This window comes from Scardinius erythrophthalmus (genome assembly GCF_964197995.2).
Source record: "Scardinius erythrophthalmus genome assembly, chromosome: 19".
Taxonomy (NCBI): Eukaryota; Metazoa; Chordata; class Actinopteri; order Cypriniformes; family Leuciscidae; genus Scardinius; species Scardinius erythrophthalmus.
The window spans coordinates 2790644-2816279 of record NC_138239.1 but is presented as its reverse complement, the minus strand read 5'-3'; the positions used below and the strand labels follow the sequence as shown (position 1 = coordinate 2816279).

General features: G+C 39.6%; 2 protein-coding genes across 2 annotated transcripts in view; one reads left to right on the top strand and one right to left on the bottom strand.

The window, feature by feature from the left end:
- Nucleotides 1-451: 451 nt before the first annotated feature.
- On the top strand, nt 452-1792 carry ankrd63 (ankyrin repeat domain 63; the record flags this gene model as incomplete). The annotated part of the gene is made up of 1 exon (XM_081394301.1): nt 452-1792. One exon carries the CDS (start codon nt 452-454, stop codon nt 1790-1792), a length of 1341 nt encoding a protein of 446 aa, XP_081250427.1.
- A 5206-nt stretch (nt 1793-6998) lies between these two features.
- Nucleotides 6999-25636, bottom strand: part of pak6 (p21 (RAC1) activated kinase 6) — a gene marked incomplete at its 5' end in the record, with an annotated part of 33202 nt that continues 14564 nt past the window's right edge. The window contains 5 exons of the mRNA XM_081347875.1: nt 6999-7279; nt 15395-15529; nt 15654-15779; nt 18873-18999; nt 23165-23298. Of these exons, the coding sequence (XP_081204001.1) occupies nt 7112-7279; nt 15395-15529; nt 15654-15779; nt 18873-18999; nt 23165-23298 (690 nt within the window). The 3' untranslated portion in view covers nt 6999-7111. The remainder of the gene's footprint in view (nt 7280-15394; nt 15530-15653; nt 15780-18872; nt 19000-23164; nt 23299-25636) is intronic.

The following is a 25636-nucleotide window of genomic DNA, read 5'->3' as shown; positions in this document are numbered from 1 at the left end:
TCAGTTGTGTTGGACTGAGGCAGAATGTGTGTTAATCTGCATACTAACGAACGGCTCATCAAGCGTGACTCAGTGATTTAAACATCCGTAATGCACTGACTTGAACTGTACAGAGCACTGTGTTTCAGCCTCTTCTGTAAATGTATGTGTAGTGTATTTGATGCACTCAAGGGAATGATAAAGAGAAGGACGCTGTTGCTCGGGCGATGGATCCTTTTATATCCTTTTAGACAGGAGAATAAAACAAACGTGTTTTTCCCACTGAGTAATTCTTGTCACAGAATGAGTGTGTCTCTCCCCTCCTGTCTGAGGAAAGAGGAGGCGATTGTGAATGAGCATCGTTGCTCTCGGATGCCTGTTTCCGTAGCAACACAGGCAGCGCTGAGGTATAAAAACACACGCTTGCTCAGACGGGACTCAGAAACTCTTAGCACACACACACACACACACCATGCTGAGGCCCAAGGATCTGTGTCAGGGATCCGGCACCAAAACCTTCCTGGAAGCCATGCAGAGCGGGAAGGTCCACCTGGCCCGTTTCGTTCTGGACGCTCTGGACGGGAGGATCATCAACGGGAAAGCTGAAAACGGGCAAACGCTTCTGATGTACGCCGTGAGCCTTCAAGAGCCCGGGAGCCGAGCGAAGTTCACCAAACTTCTCCTGGAAAAAGGTGCGGATGTGAACAAGCGCGACGATCACGGGCGGACGGCTTTGAGCCTCGCGTGCGAACACGGATTCCTGGATTCGGTGAAGCTCCTGGTTCAGTTCAACGCTGACCCGGAGCTCACGGACACCTGGGGAAACAGCGCGCTGATGTACGCCGCGTGCGGAGGACACAACCAGGTTCTGGAGTTCCTGGTGCGGGCCTTCAAGAAGCTCGGATTGAGACTGGACCTCACGAACCACGCCGGACACTCAGCCGTGCAAGTCGCGGATTTCTTCGGACACAACCAGTGCGTTCAAGCCCTCAGCGGATGCGGGAAGAAGACGGTGAGTCCCACCAACAGCACTGGGGAACCCGTGGAAGATCTCCGATGGCCCAGTCGCCTCCCGAAACATGTTCTGGAGCGCTTCTCCAAACAAATCCAGAGCAGACAAGAGGAGCTCCTTCCGGCTTTGTTTCAGAGACAAATGCGCGTCAGCGACAACCTGCGAATCCACTTCAGGCGTCCGCCGGCATCCCACACGGATCATGATCTGATGTTCGCTTCGAAACAGATTCAAAACTCAGAGTTCAAAACTCGAAGTGCAGAACACGAGTCGGACATCGATGCGCCGCTCTGGGGAAAAGCCCGATCGTTTAATCTGGATCTCCGGAAACAGTCCTACCAAGGAGACGTTCGGGAAATCAACAGATCCGCCAGCAGGTTTAAAAGAGCTTCGCTTCAGGATGAGAAACCTCTCGTGGCGAAGTTCTACAGCGGAAAGATGAGCGACACCATCAACCTGGAGGAATCCCAGAGCTGGAAAGATCTGCGTTCTGGCGTTCCCAGATCCTCCAGACAGAGCAAACTTCTGCTGGGTCGGGAAGAGCTGGAGCCCGAGCGGATCAAACCTCGTTCTTCCGGGATCTCGGGACTGGGAACCAGGCTCCTGCGCAGATTCACGGCTCCCGAGTTCATGAGGCACAGGGACTGTCCGAGCGACGCGGTTGGACGCGGGAAAGGGAAGATCTCTCGCTCCGAAACCTTCCCGTTCACACACACACACATGAGAGTGAACAGCCAGCCCAGCGTGGACAGCATCAGTGCGGTGAGATGCGAGTTTGAGAGTACTTCAGCTCTTAAATGAGGATATGTAGACCTGGAAAATGAATTCAAAGATGTTTATGACTCTCACAGAGACTACACTACAAGAAATTATGCTCTTATTATTATTATTATTATTATTTTCCAGTACAAATGTCTAAACATTCAAGCAAAATGTTTTCCCTTTGAATTCAGTTTATTCTTCAGATCCCCCTGGCAGATATTGGCATAAACTCACTTAATATTGATTCATTTTCCGGTAACACTTTACAATAAGGTTCATTAGTTAACATTAGTTCATTTATTAACTACACAAACTAACATTTATTACAGTAACTATTAATCTTTGTAATGTTAGTTAATAAAAATCCAGCTGTCCATTGTTTGTTCATGTTAGTTCACAACTAATGTTAACAAATACAACCTTTGATTTTAATAACGTATTAGTAAATGTTGAAATTAAGATGAATTAATGCTGTAGAAGTATTGTTCATTCTTAGTTCATGTTAACTAAGGTAGTTAACTAATAAACCTTATTGTAAAGTGTTACCCATTTTTCTTCATATCTTCAGTCATTTACTTTTTCTCAAGTAAATCTATCTTGATTTAAGAATGTTTATATATTTGTGCTGGAAAACAAGTCAAATATACTGAGTTTATTTTGCAGTTAGACATTATAAATAGCCGTGTACTTCATGAATGTAAGAACTTTTAATGCTGCTGCTCTCAAGGTCTTTGTAGATTCATGAACGTCCTTCAGATAATAATGAACTGATTTAATTACTGACGTTGTTATGCACAGCTAAAGTGTGTCTGCATTGAGCTGTTATAATAATGCATGCATGTTACAGTATATTTCGGTTGCACTTTATTTTACAGTACGTGCACTTACAGTGAGTAATATAAGGCAACAACATCAAGGTTAGATTCAGGACTCATACCCAGTTATTACATTAAGTATATAGTATGTACATACGAAACAAGACTGTAAAATAAAGTGCTGCCTATATTTTTATAAGCATATTTTGTCTCGAAAGAAATAAAGAGAGAAATGTGGAGCAAAATGAATCAATTATTTGTGATTTGTATGCATTAAAATACAGTTGTATATCTTTGCATATGTCAATAATTTATATTCTATACAATTTGATAGATTACACAGCTGTATAAACTCAAAGCATCTGTCTGTGTGAAAAACTGTATTTTTTCTTTTGATAGACACATGTATGAATAAAGCACTTGTGTAAGCTTAAAGCAAAATAAAACTTGATACCGGTGTTTTTTTTTATATACATATATGCATGATTTATTCTTTAAAAAATTAAATGTATATTTCTCTTTTCATCAACAACCAACACACAAAAAAAGCACACAGCAAATGTCGTGGAAAGAAGGTTGATTATGAGTCACGTGTCCTTGGCTGCTGGCATATACACTAACAAGTGCACACTAACAAGGGGCCGTTCACACCAGATTCAAACACAGACGGAGCGACACAACACACAGGAGTTCGGACGTGGTTTTGTGTATGGAACAGCTTTTATTTTTCACTTCCCTCCACTGCAGGTCTCAAATCTGATTTCTGTATATTCAAACTGGTATATTGGGTCTGTTCCTCACAAAAAAACATCACATAACTTCAGAAGACTTCGAATATGGTTCCATATATGAACCCTAAATTTTAAACAACGCTTTGTGCCAAAAGGCGCTGTATAAGCTGAAATGTCTTAAATGACTGCGTAATTCTTACATTAATGGATTATTTCAATTCATTCCAGTGATAAAGTATGTTTATGAGCTGTTTAACTAAAATTACAAGAATAATTGAAACTAAATCCATAAATTTATCCCATGTTCTATGGAGTGCCTGATGGAACCATTTAGTTCCATTTGGTTCCATTTAGAACCTTTTCTTCTAAAAGTGTTGATTTTTGTGTGTGCGTTTGTTTGTTTTTGTCGTGGTCTCTATAAACTTTTGCAAAGGAAAAAGCTGCATAAATATTCTTCAAAAATGTTACACTGAAAAAAATAAACCGTATGCAGGTTTGGAACGATGAGCGTGAATTAATGATCTTCATTTTCAAATGATTTTCATTTTTCATATGATGCTTCTGTATGCTACATAAATATTAAAGGTAGGCCTACACTGTAACTTTTTTGTGTTAAAAATTAACTAAATTTAAAGAATGAGTCTCTGTAGGCTTTCGAATCACTGCACAGCGCCTCTTCAAGTCAAACACACCTAAAAGTTGCTCCGCCTACTTTTGTCTGTTGTGTGAATGGTTAGTTGGTTAGTTGTCACAGCGAGCGAGAAAGGTTGACATAGAGCTTGTTAAATCACAAATTTCCAGAGAATCACCCGTTTTAAACAAACGCTGAACAGAGAGAGTCTGCTGGAGAGAAGAGAGCGAGACAGAGCTCGTAATAAAACAAGAATCAACATCAGCTCGGCTTTAGGAGATGGAGAACTGAGGGATTTGAAATGTTGTAAAAGTGACAGAGATGATGGTGTTTTTATCACTCAACAGGAGAGGAAGTGTTTTATTGAACAGATAAACTGTCATATGTATTTCTCTACCAGAGTAAAGCAGGATCTATTGTGAAGATCATATTCATCCGCAGAGCCGAAGCACAACCACAGCAATGTTCTTCCGCTAAATGCAGTTTTGATTTTGACCGCTAGAGGGCCAAAAGATACAAAATGTCCAGTGCAGAAGAAATGCGTCCTGTGTGAACGGCCCCAAACACAAATCAACATCTCTCTCTCGCCCTCTTTTAATCTGTCAGTATGATAATTTAGGAAACTTCACAGTACAACAGGTAGGATGCAAAAATATCACAATGAACGCTGCATCCAAAATGTAAACACACACACCAACAAACAAACCTTTCCTTTCCTCTCTCATAATTAAATAATGCGAATGAATGCAAACACAGGGTGTTTCCCACTCTGATTATGTACATTATTTGTTCTTCTGACGCCTTTACAGTAAAACCAGCCGTTTAAGAAATCAGGAATCGCCTCTCAAGCTCAGATGCAATATTTACACGGTTTACAAACCATTCACGGCACCCTTTCCAAAAGCAGGCGCTCATCAATCCATTGAAAAAAAAAAAAACAATAAATAAGTCATTAAAATATATACAATTGGTTACAATGGCTCATAAAAATGTTTTGCACCTGTCAGTGCTGACAACAAATGACATCATTTCATCACTTTTCTGAAAAAACGTCTTGGTTCCTCAGATTAAGATTCAAGCGTGTGCCACTGTTCAGCCATGCAAGCCAGTCTGACACGAGCTTTAAAACGCAGGTGAGATATGTGCGTACAGTGGCGTAAAGCTTGCAGACTTTCACGTTCTGTGCTGATTTTCGGTCAAATATTGCAATTTAAAAATGGTAAAATGTGTGCGATATGATATGTCATTTTATATCCTGATATAGTCCTTCTGCTGGAAAATCAACCCAAAAAAGGATTAGGTTTCAACTCGAGTAACAAAACACATTCAATTCATTTCAATCTGTTGAAGTTTAGCCAATATACATACAACTTGTGATGCACATCAATTGAGTTCTGTATAATTCCAGATTGTAGACAATAAAATAATGCTTTACAATATGATTCAGTTTGCTAATGTTTGTATAGTAACATTAAATAACACTGAGCAACACATTTGTTAACAGTCAGTTAATAAAAACACAACTGTTCATTGTTAGTTCATGTCAGTTCAAGTCCATTGAATTATATCAACAGATACAACTTTTGATTTTAATAATGCATTAGTAAATGTTGAAATTAACATGCTTTAGAAGTGGTTACCCAGACAGTAACTTAGGGCCCTATTTGAAGGATCTACACTCATGGTCTAAAGCGTAGGGTGCAAGTTTACCGACGGGGAAAATGGTCGGCACTCCCGGTGCATGGTCTAAAAGTGTTGTCACTATTCTCTTAATGAGTAATGGGTGTGTTTTGGGATTTACGTGCAATAAACCAATCAGAGTCTCATGTCCCATTCGCTTTAAATGCCAGTTGTGCTTGAGCCATGGCGGATTCGCTATTTACATGGAGGAATTTGATCGTGGAAAGACTGAACGCTTCTCAAGCGAGGAAACAGATCTGCTAGTACGCGAGGTTAAAGCTGTGTGTGTGTGTGTGTGGGTGTGTGTGTGTGGGTGTGTGTGTGTGTGTGAGGTTAAAGCACAAGCAGAACATCTACGGGACAAGCCGGATTCCACCATATCTTTATGTACACGATAATAATCTTTTACATTGTAATCTTTTTATTTTTAATATTTGGCATGTTTGTGTGCTTCTGGGCGCCCCTGTGTGTGTAATAAGCGAGTGTGTGTAATCAGTAGAGTGTGTTTGTAATAAGAAGAGTGTGTGTAATCAGTAGAGTGTGTTTGTAATAAGCAGAGTGTGTTTGTAATAAGCAGAGTGTGTGTAATAATCAGAGTGTGTGTAGTAAGCAGAGTGTGTGTAATAAGCAGAGTGTGTGTAATAATGAAGTATGTGTAATAAGCAGAGTGTGTTTAATAAGCGAGTGTGTGTAATAATCAGAGTGTGTGTAATAAGCAGAGTGTAATAAGCACCGTCTATAGGCGCACATTACTAACATGCTCTTTAAATAACAAAAAAAACAACATTGCGCCATTGACTTTAGAGCAGGTTTCAGTCGGTCAATGGCTCAGTCTATTTCAGTTCCTCAAAATATTAATGCGCCAACAATGCGCCTGAACACACACCTCATTCTCAGACCAGCAGCCCATGGGCGAACAAATTGGCGCAAATGCATTTGCTAATTAAACAACGTGGCGCAGGACGTGAAAATGTGGATTCCACCCGTACCAGATGTGGACCGGATATGGGCCGACACTATGTTGCTGTCTGGGTAGTTCGCTAATGTAAACAAACGGAACCTTATTGTAAAGTGTTACTCATAATTAATAAAGTTGTCAAAGTTGCTTTCGCAGCTGTAAAAAACCAACAGTGATATCAAAATCATAATACCGAAACTTAAACGATAAACACTTGAAACATGATGGATGTGTACAAATTCAGTAATTCCAGGTTTCTGTGGCCGCAGATAACACTGAAAACAATCAGCACGTAATAAAACCCAGTGGCGTTTTCAGTCAGACGCACTTCTGCTGTAATTCTCCGCCTTTTGAGCACCAATCAGACGTCCATCGGTGGAAGAAACCGGCTGTGACGTCATAGAGTTCATTCAGCCGTCTCAGTCCCGGATTCTCCGGTGCTTTCCACTCGGGCAGGCCGGGATAAGCCGCTGTTTTGCCCTGGTTTTCTGATTGTTGTCCAGTCCGTAGGGTGCATAACACTGAGCTAGCGGGTGACGTGGATCAGCAGCGGGACATGCGCTTGCGGTACTGCTCCACTAGGGGCACCAGGCACTGAGGAGAGCTGGCCTGCAGGAGGAACGGATGCTCCAGGAGATCGGTGGCACTCGCTCGCTCCAGAGGGTCTCGCGTCAGCATACGGTCCAGAAAGTCCTTCAGCATCGGGGAAACCTGCAGACAAACACGACGCTTAGATGACCTGCACACACACAAACGCGGCATTTTGTGTGTCCCTTTAAATACAAATGAGCTGCTGCTCCCGGCACAGAGGGCGGAGCTTCAAGAGCTTGTGTGTGTGTGTGTGTGTGTGTGTGTGTGTGTGTTAGCAGCTTCAATTACCTCTGAAATGCAGTGAAATGTCAGAAACTGTTTAGCCTTTTATGTTCAAACCGGAGTCGGAAAATGATGGAGAGACTCCAGAAGAAGTGACAACATGTAAGAATGAAACCGGATGTTTCTGAAGGGTTAGTTGATGAATCCATGTTGCTGATGTGGGGTTAACTATCATCAAGTCATTGATTAGCATATTGTGTCATGATAATCTATAAATCGCTCGTGTGGGAACTGTTGTAAGATCTGATGCCTACAGAGCCAGAGAATATATGCTGCATGAAGACAGAACAGGTAAAGTTTTGTTTAATTAGTTATAACTTTGTTGTCATCTTGCTTTTATGACATGCTGTGTTACGTAGGCTACTATGTTGCAATAAATGTGAAAAGACGGATGCGACAGCTTGAGCAGACTCACAAATGTGCTCGACTACAACAACTCTTCCTCTTCTCAACACCGTCTCGCTCCCTTTGTTGCTTGCGTGTTCCCGGGGGCGGGGTTTATGTAAATTTTAGGGTTAGTGATGTCACTAACATGTGAGGAAGCTCGTGTAGTCTCTACCAGCCGTTTGTTGAAGTCCTTAAAAAGCAATTTCTGTAAAAGCAAATATCTCCCTTTGCTTTGAACTTTGAGTGTTGTAGTGTTCAGATGTTGTTTATGCTCAAACAGCAACATTACACACTAACTAAAGTTAGAAAAGTCAAATCATAATCAACCACCCCTTTAAGTAAATACGAGTTTTCTAGAGAATTTCCCTCTCAAGTCGTATTTACCTCTGGGATCATTTTGGACGGGCATAAACTTTAAACATGGCGGATGGGAGAACGATTGCTGCTCTAACTGCTATTCTTTATCAGTTTTTCCACAACAGCTACATCCACCAAATTTGTGGATATTAACATATATGAATAGTCATTTGAAGCATATTGTATTTTTTTAAACACAGCCAAAAAAACCTAGCCTGACGTCGTCTTACTCAGATTCTAGTCAGAATATGGGCCCTATTTTAACGATCTAAAATGCAAGTATCAAATGTGAAACACAAAGTAACACACAAGTAACTTTGTAGGCGGGTCTCTGGCGCTGTTGCTATTATACCGGCGGGATAAATGACTCTTGCGCCCGACGCAAATCTAAAATGTGTTGGTCTGAAGTCGCTTCATTACTCATAGGTGTGGTTTGGGCGTAACATGAAATAAACCAATCAGAGCGACATCTCACATTCCCTTTAAGAGCAGGCGCGCTTGTTCCATGGCGGATTGCTATTATAACGGCGGATTTGCCAGGAGCGGTTCACAGCCGAGGAGACCGACGTTCTCGCCAGGGCCGTAAAACACAGAGAAGTGACATTGGGGATGGAGAAACACACCCAGATTAGCTTCGGTTAAACAGGCGTATGATAATTTGGGTAAATGTGTAAGCTAGATTCATGCCTATTTTTTCACATCTTCATGGACACCACAATGATTTCCCTCGTGTGGAATATTTTTCCTTGTAATAATGTATGGTTTTCTAAAAATGAAATCTGCTGCATCTGTGTAGATGAGAGAATCAAAGTGTGTGTGCGTTGTGCACACGGTACATTATGGCCAAGCATGCGCCCTTAAAATAGCATCTGAACGCGCCACTGACTTTAGACGAGGTTTCTCCTGGTCAGAGGCGGAATTGTTTTCTGAAACTGCAAAATAGCACCAGGGAAGGTTTGCGCCGGAACACGCCTCCTCTTTTCGCTGAACCGCCCCTGGGAGCGCAAGTTCATTCCCTAATTTACCGACGTGCATCTGTGGAGGGAAAAGTCCGCTGTGCGTCGGGTGCAAAATAGGAATGATACATGCGTCATGTACAAAGTCAGTTGCGCTGGGTGCAACATAGGGCCCTGTGAGCCTGATCTGCTCCATTGGGCTGTGATTATGAGGCGTGTTTCAACTGAATCAGGAAGGAAAATGCCTCTGCACTCAATTGGATAGATCCACAACCAATCAGAGCAACGTATTTAGTACGTGACGCATGTTCTTCATTCATCTTTCCGATCGACAAATGCCTTGATCGCAGTTCTCTGTTCCTCTTTTAAAATCAATGCGCTGTCGATATCTTCTATAACAGACGCGATGGCGCAATCTACACATGATGTTTCATAAACAAAGTTCGGGAGGATCACGTTCAAATAATCAATCCAATCAAATTGTCATCAAACAATTACCACGTCTACCCTATCAGCATGAGAGGAAGCATGTATTTATTCACTCTGTCAACTCACCTAATATTCCTTGACAGTTTTCAGCATCCCTGCTCTCACTCTCAGCTTGTTCTTCCACAGCCTGGAATACGGGGGGAGTACTTTGGGTTCGGGCCGAATACCGAGCCCGCCCTCTCCTCGGACAACACGCCAAATATGCACTTATTCTATCTGACTTATTTGTAAGTGTGACATCTCAATTCTCCAGTGGCAGCCATCTTTGTTGTAAAAGAATTCAACCCAAGCGCTCGTTGGTGACGTGGATGATTACGTTACTGTTGATCATCTGTCCATCACCGTATAAAGCCCGCCCTGACCATTTGATTGGTCCGAACAGCTTTTGTTCGAGCATAGTTGCTCCACAACGGATCAAGTCCAGACCGAACTTCCCGACCTAAAAATGTTGTGGGCGGGGCTAAGTTCGGCTGGCATCCAGGCTAGAAAATACCATGTATTTGACCGAAATTCTATAATCGTCATCAAGTTGTCTATTTAGATAGCGCTGTGAATGTTTATATGGTTGTCAATGAATGGGATGCTGCATTTTATTCAAATAAATATCTTTACACTCATAGCATAGCGGCGAGTTTTGCACTTTGTAAAATGTCAAAATCTAGTGTTATTCCAGCTGTTTTAACCCTCTGGAGTCTGAGCGGTTTTCTGGGCCCTTGAGATGTTCTGACATGCTCTTACATTTGTGCTTTTTTCAGTTGCTTATAAACATATTAATGGCAAAGGTGTAAATTCACTCTATAAAGCACAAACAGGGCTACCATAATATGTGAGCCACGTGTATGTACATGTTTTAATTTTTGAGAGAATAATGTTTATGCGTGGATATTGAAAAAACTAAAAACTAAAATTTCTGAATTAAGGCCACAAAACACATAGTAAATATGTGTCAATAAGACTTTTGACCAATGGATGTCGTCGCCTATAGTTTTTTCTTCAAAATTATGTGAAAATAGTCTTGCTTTATCGTTCAAATAAAACCATACATTGATTTAAATTGATGTAAAACAGGTTTTGCTTGGAAAGCCAATATGCGAGGGGGCGTGAACGAGGAGTGGTTTTCACCTGAATTACCACCCACTCTGCATAATGATGAGCCATTCACACAGGTGTGAAACTGGCTGAGCCACAATGCTTGGACAAAAGATATTTAGAAGAAGACTTATATTGACCATTTAAGATTTTGCTTACATCTATCTTGTACATATGTTGTGCTATTTTATTAAAAAGGTTACAATTACAACAATAATTACAATTTCAACAATATTTCAAGTGTACTCTTTCTTTGTAAAAAAAGAGAAAGATTATAGGCCTACATTTTATCTATGTATTCATTACTTTGAAAATAGCCAACATTGGAACAGCTAACATCTTAGTTGATGACTTTATTTTTGACAAAAATATTAGGCTATTTTATATATAGAAATTGCTAAACAAAAGCTTATTTGACGAGGCAGTATATTCTACAGTAAAAACTGTACCCAAATCTACTAAACAAAATGTTGTCTTTCATATTTCGCCTGACTGTAAAGTTGTTTTCATGAAATATTAGGGCATATAAATGTTAATTTGCAGTTTACGTTGCTTATACAAATAGCCAACATTTTATTTCAACATATTTCAGTCGATTTTTACTCATCTCAGTATAGCAATACAGTTTGCTAAAACATCATCATTCGTTGACGATAGGCTTATTTACTTTAAATCCAGGAAAGTTGTTAATGAAAAAATTATTAAAATTAAGATACAATTGATACAAAACTAAATTCGTTTTAAAGAAAGGATTTGTACTTTCTGTTTTGAGGTCTCTGTGAAAGTTTGAAAGTCTTTTAGTGTTTTTTTTTTTAGAGCTCGCGTCCATAATGGAGAAAAAACAGAGCGCATGCCGTTCATTCGTCAATAAACAGAAACCCGAGAAGGAAAAACTTACTAGTATTCCTCAGCTCGTATTCCTCGTATTCCTCATTATTCCTCACAGCGCTGCAAGACGGTGTAAGCAAGTAATGTTCTGAATAAACTTGTGTTTTGGTTTTCTCGAGCTGATGGGGGCGTTCACAGGATTGCGCGGATTACCTCAGCCATTTGCGTTTGAATAGCGCACGCTCTCCGTGGGCGGAGTCACATTACATTTGAATAAGCTCTAATTAGGTCGACTGGAATCGCTCTCTTTTAATACAGATTTCACAAGATGAGAATATTTGTTTTTTATATAAATTACTTCATTTAAAAGAAGAGATTTCAAGCTTCATAAAGACATATATCACTTGTATGTGTGAGAAGTATTCACTGAGTTATGGTTCATTTTCGGACGCGTTTCAGAATGGACTACACGGACAGAGAGAAGGCAGAACTCGCTTCGTGTTAATTTTTCTTTATTTGTCGAAAAGCACAACACTATGTTTTTATTGTGAGTATACACAAAAATAATACACATTTAACAGAATCGATTGATGTATGGAACTCCTATGGAAAATCAAAGTCAACAGAGTATTCATGAGTTTCTTTTACACTGATAAAAAAAAAGCGAGCTGGTATCGCCGGCGATACCGTCGACCTCAGGGGGTTAACCCACGTGTGACAGATAAAGGATTGCTTTGAGTTTAAAAACATTTTATTTCTATGGGAAAAAACTTTTTGAGATGCAGGCTTATTAATTTATTCATATCATATAATTGCTTTTCAAACAAAATGTTTTTTTTTTTTTTTTTGGTCCATTTAGTTTGTTTACTAATTATGACCGCCGCTAGCGTAGCTAGCGAAAGCGGTCATATAGGGATTGTCAAAGTTTTTTTTTTGGTTTTTTTTCGTCAACTTACTGAATTTTTCGTCAACGATACCAGGGACACCGAAGCACCGGGGAACATGAAATTTGGTGGGCATGTAGCCCCACTAGACTTCTAAGGAAAAATTTCGTTTGGTCCCCGGGGGCCACTCCCCCCCCGCGCTGGGCCCCCCCAAACCCAAAAAAATGCAGTTTTTCCTAAATAACTACCTGAACCGTGGCACCGAGGATGAAGACATTTTTATGGTATGTTGGTCTACTAGACTTTTACGGAAATTTTCATTTGGTCCCCGGGGGCCACTTCCCCCCCGCGCTGGGGCCCCCGTAAATTTTTCGTCAACGATACCAGGGACACCGAAGCACCGGGGAACATGAAATTTGGTGGGCATGTAGCCCCACTACACTTCTAAGGAAAAATTTCGTTTGGTCCCCGGGGGCCACTCCCCCCCCCCGCGCTGGGCCCCCCCAAACCCAAAAAAATGCAGTTTTTCCTAAATAACTACCTGAACCGTGGCACCGAGGATGAAGACATTTTTATGGTATGTTGGTCTACTAGACTTTTACGGAAAAATTTCGTTTGGTCCCCGGGGGCCACTTCCCCCCCCCGCGCTGGGGCCCCCGTAAATTTTTCGTCAACGATACCAGGGACACCGAAGCACCGGGGAACATGAAATTTGGTGGGCATGTAGCCCCACTAGACTTCTAAGGAAAAATTTCGTTTGGTCCCCGGGGGCCACTCCCCCCCTGCGCTGGGCCCCCCCAAACCCAAAAAAATGCAGTTTTTCCTAAATAACTACCTGAACCGTGGCACCGAGGATGAAGAAATTTTTATGGTATGTTGGTCTACTAGACTTTTACGGAAAAATTTCGTTTGGTCCCCGGGGGCCACTTCCCCCCCGCGCTGGGGCCCCCGTAAATTTTTCGTCAACGATACCAGGGACACCGAAGCACCGGGGAACATGAAATTTGGTGGGCATGTAGCCCCACTACACTTCTAAGGAAAAATTTCGTTTGGTACCCGGGGGCCACTCCCCCCCCGCGCTGGGCCCCCCCAAACCCAAAAAAATGCAGTTTTTCCTAAATAACTACCTGAACCGTGGCACCGAGGATGAAGACATTTTTATGGTATGTTGGTCTACTAGACTTTTACGGAAAAATTTCGTTTGGTCCCCGGGGGCCACTTCCCCCCACCGCGCTGGGGCCCCCGTAAATTTTTCGGCAACGATACCAGGGACACCGAAGCACCGGGGAACATGAAATTTGGTGGGCATGTAGCCCCACTAGACTTCTACGGAAAAATTTCATTTGGTCCCCGGGGGCCACTCCCCCCCTGCGCTGGGCCCCCCCAACCCCAAAAAAATGCAGGTTTCCTAAATAACTACCTGAACCGTGGCACCGAGGATGAAGAAATTTTTATGGTATGTTGGTCTACTAGACTTTTACGGAAAAATTTCGTTTGGTCCCCGGGGGCCACTTCCCCCCCCTGCGCTGGGGCCCCCGTAAATTTTTCGTCAACGATACCAGGGACACCGAAACACCGGGGAACATGAAATTTGGTGGGCATGTAGCCCCACTAGACTTCTAAGGAAAAATTTCGTTTGGTCCCCGGGGGCCACCCCCCCCCCCCAAACCCAAAAAAATGCAGTTTTTCCTAAATAACTACCTGAACCGTGGCACCGAGGATGAAGAAATTTTTATGGTATGTTGCTCTTAAGGGCCCACATCAACCTAGCCCATAATCACTCATTTGTGATTTGCGCCCCTCACATAAAAAATGAAAATGCAATATTATTCTGCTTTTATCGCCCCTATCTTCAGTGGAGATGTTCAGAACTGCACCATATTTCATGTGTATGATTAACTTGACATCCTCTGGGGGTATCCTCTGCTAAGTTTTGTAGAATTTCATCCATGGGGGGGTATAAAATAAATTCATTTATGTGCACATTTAGTGACTGTACACTCATCGGCCTGTAGATGGTGCTGTTGAGCGAAGGGTTGCTGGTTTAGGATGATACTGTCACACACACACATGCAGGAATACAATCAAACGCAAGCATGCACACACACTGACATCCACACGCACAGACACACACCCATACACACACATACAAATCCACATGCAAAGACACACACACACACAAACACACACGCGCACACATGTACGCACACATACATACAAGCACAGACACATACACACACACACACACACAGACACACACATACACAAACACACACACATACACACACACACACACACACACACACACACACACACACACACACACACACACACACACACACACACACACACACACAGACAGACATGCACATACTATTACTTTTTTTAGGTATATACATAAACACACAATACAGCCAAATTACTCCACGTCATTTATTTTTGTGGAAAGCCAGTGCAGGCCTGAGCGGCGGTCATATTTTGTACCGCGATGCGGTACATCTACTTATTTTAATATTTTTTTCATGATATTAGATTTAGCCTGCTGTAAAGGAAAATTTTGGTTCATTTATTATTATTATATACAGTTCAAAAAAAAGATTTTCTTTGTTTGGAAAAAAAACTTTTTGATATGCAGACATTAATTTATTTATGTCCTATTTTTGTCAAAAACATGTTTTTTGTCAAACAAAATGGCTTCAAATCAGTTTGAAATTTTCATTTTACTGTATTATTTGATTAATATAATTAATATATTTAATATTTTATTTCATTTTTAATTTATTTTAAATCAATATTATATTTTATTTTAATTTGTATTATTTTATTTTATTCATTTATTTTATTATTATTATTTATTTTTTACTTTCCCCTTAAATTTTTTTTTGTGACATTGTTAAGCCAAGTTTCTGTCCTTCTGTACGTGTGTCTCTCGCTGTGATTAAAGTAGAGATATCGTCTCGTACCTGATGAACGTTGCGTACGGTGGGCGCCCGCTCGTCTCTCAGTCTCTTCATCGCAGCCACAGGAGTTTCGCTGAAATACGGAGGTTCTCCATCCACCATCTCCACCACCATGATGCCCAGAGACCAAACGTCCACCTGCACATTTTAGATCACCTTCATTGTCATTATAAACATGTATAATGAAATTAGGAGTTATTCCAGCACACATTTTCTTCCCGCTCTTGATTGACATTTGCTGTGTGTTTGTGTCATGCTGTACCTCGGTTCCATAAGGTGACTTGGAGATGACCTCAGGAGCCATCCAGTACGGCGTGCCCACCAAAGACTTTCTCTTCGGGATATCTTTACTGATCTGAGCGCAGAAGCCAAAGTCTGACAGCTTGATCTAATTTACAAACATAGAGACAGGATAAGAGTTCGGAAACACATGTTTAAAACACATAGAGCTTCATTCTTCTCACTCGGTCACACCTGGAAATGGCACAGTATTAAAGGAACTACCGGAGATACATTGTTTCATTTGTATATATATATATATATATATATATATATATATATATATATATATATATATATATATATATATATATATATATATAAATTATGTTTTTGAAAGAAGTCTCTTCTGCTCACAAAGGTTTTTTTAAAAAAAAACTCCATTTATGTGGTCAAAAATACAGTAAGAACAGTAAAATGTGAAATATTATTACAATTTAAAACAACTGTTTTCTATGTGAATATCAAGCTGAATTTTCAGCATCATTACTCCAGTCTTCAGTGTCACATGATCCTTCAGAAATCATTCTAATATGATGATTTGCTGCTCAAGAAACATTTATGATTATTATCAATGTTTAAAACAGTTTTATATTTTTGTGGAAACTTTATTTTATTTGGAAACTAAATTTTATTTTAGCTGTACAAAAACAGTCTGTTATGCTGCTTAATATTGCAAACTGGTATTGCTTATCATATTATTTTCATTTATTTTATCATATTCATCAACAAACTGCTTTGTAGCAAAAATATTTTTTGTACAATTGCATTTAAGACTAGTGTTTTTATATCAGCCACCATATCGTTATCGCCCGATATATGTTCATTTTTAATGTTATCGTTATCGGCCCGATATATGTTCATTTTTAATCTTATCGTTATCGGCCCGATAAGAAAATCTGGCTGATATATTAAAGCTGATAAATAATGTATTATTTCCTTCAGCTGAGACGCTTCACTGTTCAACATGATGGGTTTGAAATATTGAAATCAAAATACAGTTCAGTGCAACATTTGCAACACAAGTCTGTCATATCGGCTACATAAAATTATAATGAGAATATTATAATTGTGTGTTTGGGTTTTCGTTTTTGTAATCGGGCTCTAAAAAATTTTAAAATGTGGATTTAGATTTATCGACCAATATATCGGTTATCGGCATTGGCCAAAATGTTCATATCAGTGCATCTCTAATAATAACATTATAGCTAATAATAACTTTACTATGTTATAATTATATAAGAGTCAAAACATAATGAATATGTACTAGAGTAGAGTAATGAATATGTACTTTTTTCTCACTAACTACAGTGAGACACTGCATACAGTTTGGATTGGCGGTCTGGTTCTGTTCTGGGCGAGAACTAGCCTAGCATGGATAAGAGCAGCAATAACCCTCCTTAGGGTAAACAGAACAGAACCAACATTAATGTATTGCAGATATCATTAATTCAAGATTTTAAAGTACAATATAATTCGAGAATTTATTCTGATTCAAGTCAAGTCAAGTCAACTTTATTTATATAGCGCTTTTCACAATACAGATTGTATCAAAGCAGCTTCACAGTATTAAATAAAATAGTACATCAGTGTTTGTTTCTGGTGTAAAACATCCACGTTTGGTAATGCAGATCAATAGCACTGGTGAATCGATTAATCAATTTAAGCATCCCCAACTGAGCAAGCCAAAGGCAACAGTGGCAAGGAACCGAAAAACTCCATCAGGTGACCTAATGGAGAAAAAAAAACCTTGGGAGAACCCGGGCTCAGTCGGGGGCCAGTTCTCCTCTGGCGTTTATGAAGTAGAGACCGGATTTAACTGTAAGATTAAAATATTATATGAATGCCTGGCTGAAGAGATGCGTCTTTAATCTAGTTTTAAACTGGGAGAGCGAATCTGAGCAACGAACAGTATCAGGAAGGCTATTCCAGAGTTTTGGTGCTAAATGTGAAAATGCTCTCCCTCCTTTGGTGGATCTGGATATCCTAGGTATGACCAGAAGCCTCGAATTTAGTGATCTTAAAGAGCGCGATGGATTATAGGGCGATAGAAGATCCGTTAAATAAACTGGAGCTAAGCCGTTTAGGGCTTTATAAGTCAGTAGCAATACCTTGTAATTAATACGGAACTTTATAGGTAACCAATGTAGTGATGATAAAATTGGTGTTATATGGTCAAACTTTCTTGATCTAGTAAGAACTCTAGCGGCGGCATTTTGGACTAACTGTAGTTTGTTTATTGAGGATGCAGGACAACCAGCTAATAAAGCATTACAGTAATCTAGTCTCGAGGTCATGAATGCATGAACTAGCTTTTCTGCATCAGAAACAGATAGCATGTTACGTAATTTAGCAATATTTCTAAGGTGAAAAAATGCTGTTTTTGTAACATATGAAATATGATTTTCAAAAGACAAGTTACAATCTAATATAACACCCAGGTCTTTTACTGTAGAGGATAAAGTAACAGGACACCCTACTATGTTAAAGTTGTATTGTAAGAGGTTTTGTGGGCGGTTTTTTGAACCGATAAGTATTACCTCTGTCTTATCTGGATTTAATAAAAGAAAATTGTGCGTCATCCAATCTTTTATATCTTTAACACACTCTGTCAATTTGGATAATTTAGCGTTTTCATCCGGCCGTGATGAAATATATAGTTGAGTGTCATCAGCATAACAATGGAAACTAATTCCATGTTTCCTTATAATATTTCCAAGTGGCAGCATATATATTGAGAATAATAGAGGGCCTAACACAGATCCTTGCGGCACTCCATAGTTTACTGGAGTTATGATCGATTTTTCTCCGTTTAAATAGACAAAATGATTCAAGGGGAATCAGAAGGTCAAATCGTGACTGACGTGAGGTGGAGCTGGGGAGGGAGGAGGGTAATTCACTCCTGAGAAACGCCATAGCTGCTGATAATACTGAAGGAGCTTATATATGTATACAGTGATAGACGTCGTATTTCTATAGGTAGACGTGGATCAGCTGAGAGTCACTGATGAGAGCTTGATTAACGTCACCCGCCAGAACTGACGCTACACTTGATTGACGCGGTTTAAACACTGATTGATGGACTACATGAGAGAGGATTTCAGTAAGATGTTCTGTATCAGAGAAGAGGTTGAGATAAGTGAAGATGAAGAGAGACAGATGATGAGTGAAGATGAAGATGAAGAGAGACAGATGGACTCACGCGGCCGTCCAGCGAGAGCAGGATCGAGTCGCTCTTGATGTCTCTGTGGATAACGCCCTGCGAGTGGAGATACGCCAGCGCCTGCAGAACAGCCTCACACACCGTCGCGATCTGCTCCTCGCTCAGCCTGCACACACACACACACACACCTCACTACAGCTTTAACAGGAGATTTATTAATGCATCTGTTGTTTTTCAGTTTGCTTTCTTTCACCACACTAGGTTAATCTTAAAGGGGTGGTTTACTGCTTTTTTTCTTTGCATGATTGTGTTTATGGGGTGCAATATAACATGTCTTCGGGGTTTTCATTTTTGTTTAAGTCTTATTTTTCATAAATTTCACCTTTATTGTAAGCCGCTTTCTCCTTTGTCATTTGAACGACCGGTTGACTTCCTGATTCTATGAAAACACTCCCTCGGAAAAAGGCAATGGGCTCAGATTGGTTAGTTGGGCCGGTGTGTTGTAATTGGCTTAACTGCGTAGTGCATGTTGTCCGGAAACTTCACGCCCATTACCTTTACGGGCGAAAGTTGCATGTGCTCCGGTCAAATGTAAATATCAGACCCAGAAAGCGGCAATGAATAGAGTCAAGCAACCTCCGCAAACACGGCTCTTACAAAACGTTTCTGAATGGTACATTTTTTATTATTATTATTCTATTCTAATCTACTATTATTATATATGTATTTCGATACGCTGTTACTTGAAAATGCTACTGCTGCTTGTTAGCTTTTGAGATACGGTTTTCTCCTGATTAAACATTTAATATAACTGAATAAATGACTGAGTAATACCGTTTTTTAAAGTTATTGTTTTAACTTCAGCAGTTTGAAGTTTGCTGTTGCGATTAGGCTACATATATATTTTTTTAACTTTATACACGTTTGTCTTATACACACAAAATAGCATCGAACTAACTGGCTATAAACAAACAGCTTTGGCATTGGTTTACGTTCTTTATCAAATCGATCGTCATAAAATATACATGGAAAATACATTTACAAAATTAGTGCATAATTACAAATTCAGGTTCAAAATGTTTGTACGCGTTTGTATGTGTAAGTGGCTACTAAAGCCAGCGCTGGCATTTGTTTACGTCCTTGATAAAACTAAAACATTACGTCTGAAATTATACATGCAAATACATTTCAAATTATTAAGTCTTACTTACAGGTTGTGGCCCAACAACTGCTGTCTCTGGTTGTAAAGTTGGAACTGCTTCATGTTTTAGTAACAGTTTCTTGTTGAATCCGGCATTGAATTCGTGGAGATTCTGGAAGCTGTCTTCCGTAAAATGCGCAGCACAGAGAGCTATTACGATTGAAATTTTCAGGAACATAATCAAACTTTATTATTTTCAAATTTTCAAAAAATAATAAATTATCAAATTTTAGCCATTGTTGACGAACTACAGCGTCCGTATGAAGCCCGAACACAGAAGACCTGGCAGCTGGGTGAAAATAACACACTTTCGACAGCATGGCTACAGCTCTCCACTATAACTCCTCCTCTTCGACAAAGCCGCAGAAATATGGCCATGCCCCCTTTTTTGCATGGGTTAGTTACGTATAAAACCCGGGAAGTACCTCGTTGTAGTCCCATTCGAGTCGTTTTTGTAGGCATTAAACTTCCTGATTTTTAAAAGTCGATATCTCTGCTTACATTGAACTTTCAGCGCAGCAACTTTGCAGATAATGTTCATGCACCAACAGCAACATTACACACTATTTAAAATGAAAAAAGTGAAATCACAATCAACCACCCCTTTAAGTTTCACATCAAAAACTGTTGAGCTTGACGGCTGCTCGTGATCATTTTGAAAAGGTTTCTATTTACAGCGTGTTGAGCATTCAGCCAATCACAGTTCAGAGCGGGTGAATGAAACAGCCAATCAGAGGAGTCATCATGCTTTGCTTTGTTTTTGCAACATTTTTGTAGGAAGATTGTATTTTTTTTGCATAATTTTCATGTTTTTTATTTTGATACCTTTAAGTACGTATGATTTTTAAACGTTCTTAAACGTTTATGATTAAAAATATAAATCAACTTTTTAAATGCAAAAATATCAATACATATCGAATATCATCAAAATATGAAACAAATTTGGAGATATAATTTTTTTGCTATATCAGCCCTATTTTGAGTTCAAAAGCAGATTTAGTATTTTTTTGATATGCAGGCTTATTAATTTATTCATGTCATATAATTGCTTGTCAATCAAAATGTCTTCAATCAGTTATTTAATAATTTACTTTACTTAACCCATTTAATTTGTTGACTAATTAAAAAAAATGTTTTGTATATTTATGACATTAGGTTTAGCCTGCTGTAAAGGAATGTTTTGGTTAATTTATTATTATTTTAATTTTATTTATAGTTTAAAAACAGATTTTGTTTGTCTAGAAAAAAACTTTTTGAGATGCACTTACTGATTTATTCATGTCATATAATTGCTTGTCAAACAAAAAGTCTTCAAATAAGCTTGAAAATTATTTTATTTTATATTAATAATATATTAATATATTAATTATTTAGCCCATTTAATTTGTTGACTAATAAACTTTTGTATATTTATGCTATTAGGTTTTAGCCTGCTGTAAAGGAATGTTTTCTTTAAATTTTTAGTTGTATATTATTGATACATAGACTTTGTATACAAATTTCTATATAGATTTGTAAATACAGATTTTGTTTGTCTAGAAAAAAACCTTTTTGAAATGCAGGCTTATCAATTTGTTCATGTCAAATAATTGCTTTTCAAACTGAACTCTTGAAGGCTATTGTTGAACACGAACGCTGCTAAACTGAACTGAATCTGCTCTACTCTCAGATGTCTTCTGTCCTCTGGCACTGTGTGCAAAATCAATCATGTTTGCAAACACGTCCCGCTCAATGCTCTCCGCTCAGGTCAGATCTCGTCCTTCTGCAATGCCGCGTGTGTGTGGACTCATGTAAATCTAGTCCTTCATCAGACAAAGAGAGAGATGCTGCATTTCCAAACTAATTAAAGCGCTAATCAGATTCCCCTGCCATGTCATCCCAGCATCTGCTCATCTGAGTGAAGTCTGAACACATGATGAGACACACAGCAGAACACTGAGTTACTGTACATCACCCTCTTGTGGTTTGAAGAAAACACTACAATAATACAACATGGGATTAGTGTTTGCAGGAACTACAACCCGAGCTTATCTCGCACTCATCCTCACCGCAGAATCACAGTCACAGCGACGTCACAGTTCTCTGAATCCACATTAAAACATTAGAAACGGACTCTACACTGCAAAAAAATCATTTTCTTACTTAGTATTTTTGTCTTGTTTCCAGTCCAAATATGAAGAGTTCAGATGCAAAAGCCATAAAAGTACCATCTGAAATTTCCTTCTAGAATGATCATTTTAATCAAGCTTGTATGTTTATGTTCAGTTATTTCACTTTAATGGCAATGAAAATGACCTATTAATTGTCATTTAAGTGAAATTACTGAACTTAAATATACGAGCTTGATAAAAATGCTCATTTTAGAAGAAAATTTCAGATGGCACTTAGAGGCTTTTGCATCTGAACTCTTCATATCTACAAATGTTAAATCAAGAAGCATTTACCAGATAAGTAAAATGACATAAGAAATTAGATATTGTTTTCAAAAAAAAAAAAAAAAAAAAAAAAAGAATTTTAAACAAGTTTTTAAACAAGCAAAATTATCAATTATCAATTCAAATGGAAACATGATTATTTTTCTTACTCCATTGGCAGATAATTTTGCTTGTTTTAAACAAAAACGTACTTAATTTTGATTTTCTTTTTATTATTATTATTAGAAAACAAGATAGAATTTCTTATGTCATTTTACTTATCTAATAAATGCATCTTGATTTAAGAATGTTTAGATATTTGGACTGGAAACAAGACAAAAATACTAAGTTAGAAAAGCATTTTTTGCAGTGTGATCATGTTCCCTGTCTTATTGTGAATGATTCATCATTGCATGTTTTCTGTCTACACAATCTTTTAACCAATAACTGGTTGCAAATTATTATATTTATTATATTATATGAATATTATATTATATTATATGAATATATTATATCGTATCGTATCGTATCCTATCCTATCCTATCCTATCATATCATTTATCATATATATAATATCATATATCATATAATATCATATATCATATCATATCATACATCCATGGTTAAGCATATTGCTTGTGAATGCTTCTGACCTCAATCATCTAAGAAATCCACTTTTCTTTTATTACTTTTATGTAAACGTTCAGCTTTCACACCTGGTTTCAGACACGATGTTTGTTAGAGCTCCTCCCTGCAGATACTCCATGATTACCCAGAGTTCCTCCTCCACCAGAGCGCTCTTAAACATCTCCACCACGTTCCTGTGCTGGTAATCTCTCATAATCACCACCTGTGAACACAGACCCACAGTCTGATCACTGCAGAACACTGTCAAATCAACATCATGGTCAGATCAGTTATGCTTTTATTTTACTCTGAGATGCATTATAACAAGATACTCATAAATGGCCATTCAATGGAATTTTCATAGACAGTAAATGCATGATATTTGCATTTAAAACAAATCAATATTGAGGTTGTTTTTTATTATTATTCTATACATTCTATACCAATTTATGTTTCTGCGGTGTGTTTCTGCCCAAATATTTGCATCCAACAACCCTTAATAAGCCTATGGATTTAGTTATTCAAGAGCACAGTCTTGTTCTCCGTGTGATGAATTCATAACAGAAAAGTTATTTGTGTCTCGCGGAACACACAGATTGCAAATAGATTACCAAGAACCAAACAAACAAACAAACCATTGCTGAGTATTTCCTCCTTAAAACTGCAGTGAACCAAAGACAGTCTCAAAAACACGCTTTGAAATCGCTGGTGTTTCTGACGTCACAAACTACCTTGTAACCAATCAGATCAACGTGTGATCGTCAACCAGTGGATCTCTGAGTGAGTGAGTGAGTGGAGGCGGGGCTCATTTGCATATTCATAGAACCACGCATACTAAGCACCCGCTAAATTATTATGACCGCCGCTAGCGTAGCTAGCGAAAGCGGTCATATAGGGATTGTCAAAGTTTTTTTTTTTTTTTTTTTTCGTCACCTTACTGAATTTTTCGTCAACGATACCAGGGACACCGAAGCACCGGGGAACATGAAATTTGGTGGGCATGTAGCCCCACTAGACTTCTACGGAAAAATTTCGTTTGGTCCCCGGGGGCCACTCCCCCCCCCGCGCTGGGCCCCCCCAAACCCCAAAAAATGCAGTTTTTCCTAAATAACTACCTGAACCGTGGCACCGAGGATGAAGACATTTTTATGGTATGTTGGTCTACTAGACTTTTACGGAAAAATTTCGTTTGGTCCCCGGGGCCACTTCCCCCCCCGCGCTGGGGCCCCCGTAAATTTTTCGTCAACGATACCAGGGACACCGAAACACCGGGGAACATGAAATTTGGTGGGCATGTAGCCCCACTAGACTTCTAAGGAAAAATTTCGTTTGGTCCCCGGGGGCCACTCCCCCCCCGCGCTGGGCCCCCCCAAACCCCAAAAAATGCAGTTTTTCCTAAATAACTACCTGAACCGTGGCACCGAGGATGAAGAAATTTTTATGGTATGTTGGTCTACTAGACTTTTACGGAAAATTTTTGTTTGGTCCCCGGGGGCCACTTCCCCCCCCCCGCGCTGGGGCCCCCGTAAATTTTTCGTCAACGATACCAGGGACACCGAAGCACCGGGGAATATGAAATTTGGTGGGCATGTAGCCCCACTACACTTCTATGGAAAAATTTCATTTGGTCCCCGGGGGCCACTCCCCCCCCGCGCCCCCCCAAACCCCAAAAAATTCAGTTTTTCCTAAATAACTACCTGAACCGTGGCACCGAGGATGAAGAAATTTTTATGGTATGTTGGTCTACTAGACTTTTATGGAAAAATTTCGTTTGGTCCCCGGGGGCCACTTCCCCCCCCCCCCGCGCTGGGGCCCCCGTAAATTTTTCGTCAACGATACGAGGGACACCGAAACACCGGGGAACATGAAATTTGGTGAGCATGTAGCCCCACTAGACTTCTACGGAAAAATTTCGTTTGGTCCCCGGGGGCCACTACCCCCATTCCCCGCGCTGGGCCCCCCCAAACCCAAAAAAATGCATTTGTTATTGCTTTGTAATTTGTAATTGTAAACATTTGTAATTGTTATGGTATGTTGCTCTTAAGGGCCCACATCAACCTAGCCCATAATCACTCATTTGTGATTTGCGCCCCTCCCATAAAAAATGAAAATGCAATATTATTCTGCTTTAATCGCCCCTATCTTCAGTGGAGATGTTCAGAACTGCACCATATTTCATGTGTATGATTAACTTGACATCCTCTGGGGGTATCCTCTGCTAAGTTTTGTAGAATTTCATCCATGGGGGGGTATAAAATAAATTCATTTATGTGCACATTTAGTGACTGTACACTCATCGGCCTGTAGATGGTGCTGTTGAGCGAAGGGTTGCTGGTTTAGGATGATACTGTCACACACACACATGCAGGAATACAAACAAACGCAAGCATGCACACACACTGACATCCACACGCACAGACACACACCCATACACACACATACAAATCCACATGCACAGACACACACACACACAAACACACACGCGCACACATGTACGCACACATACATACACGCACAGACACACACACACACACACACACACACAGACACACACATACACA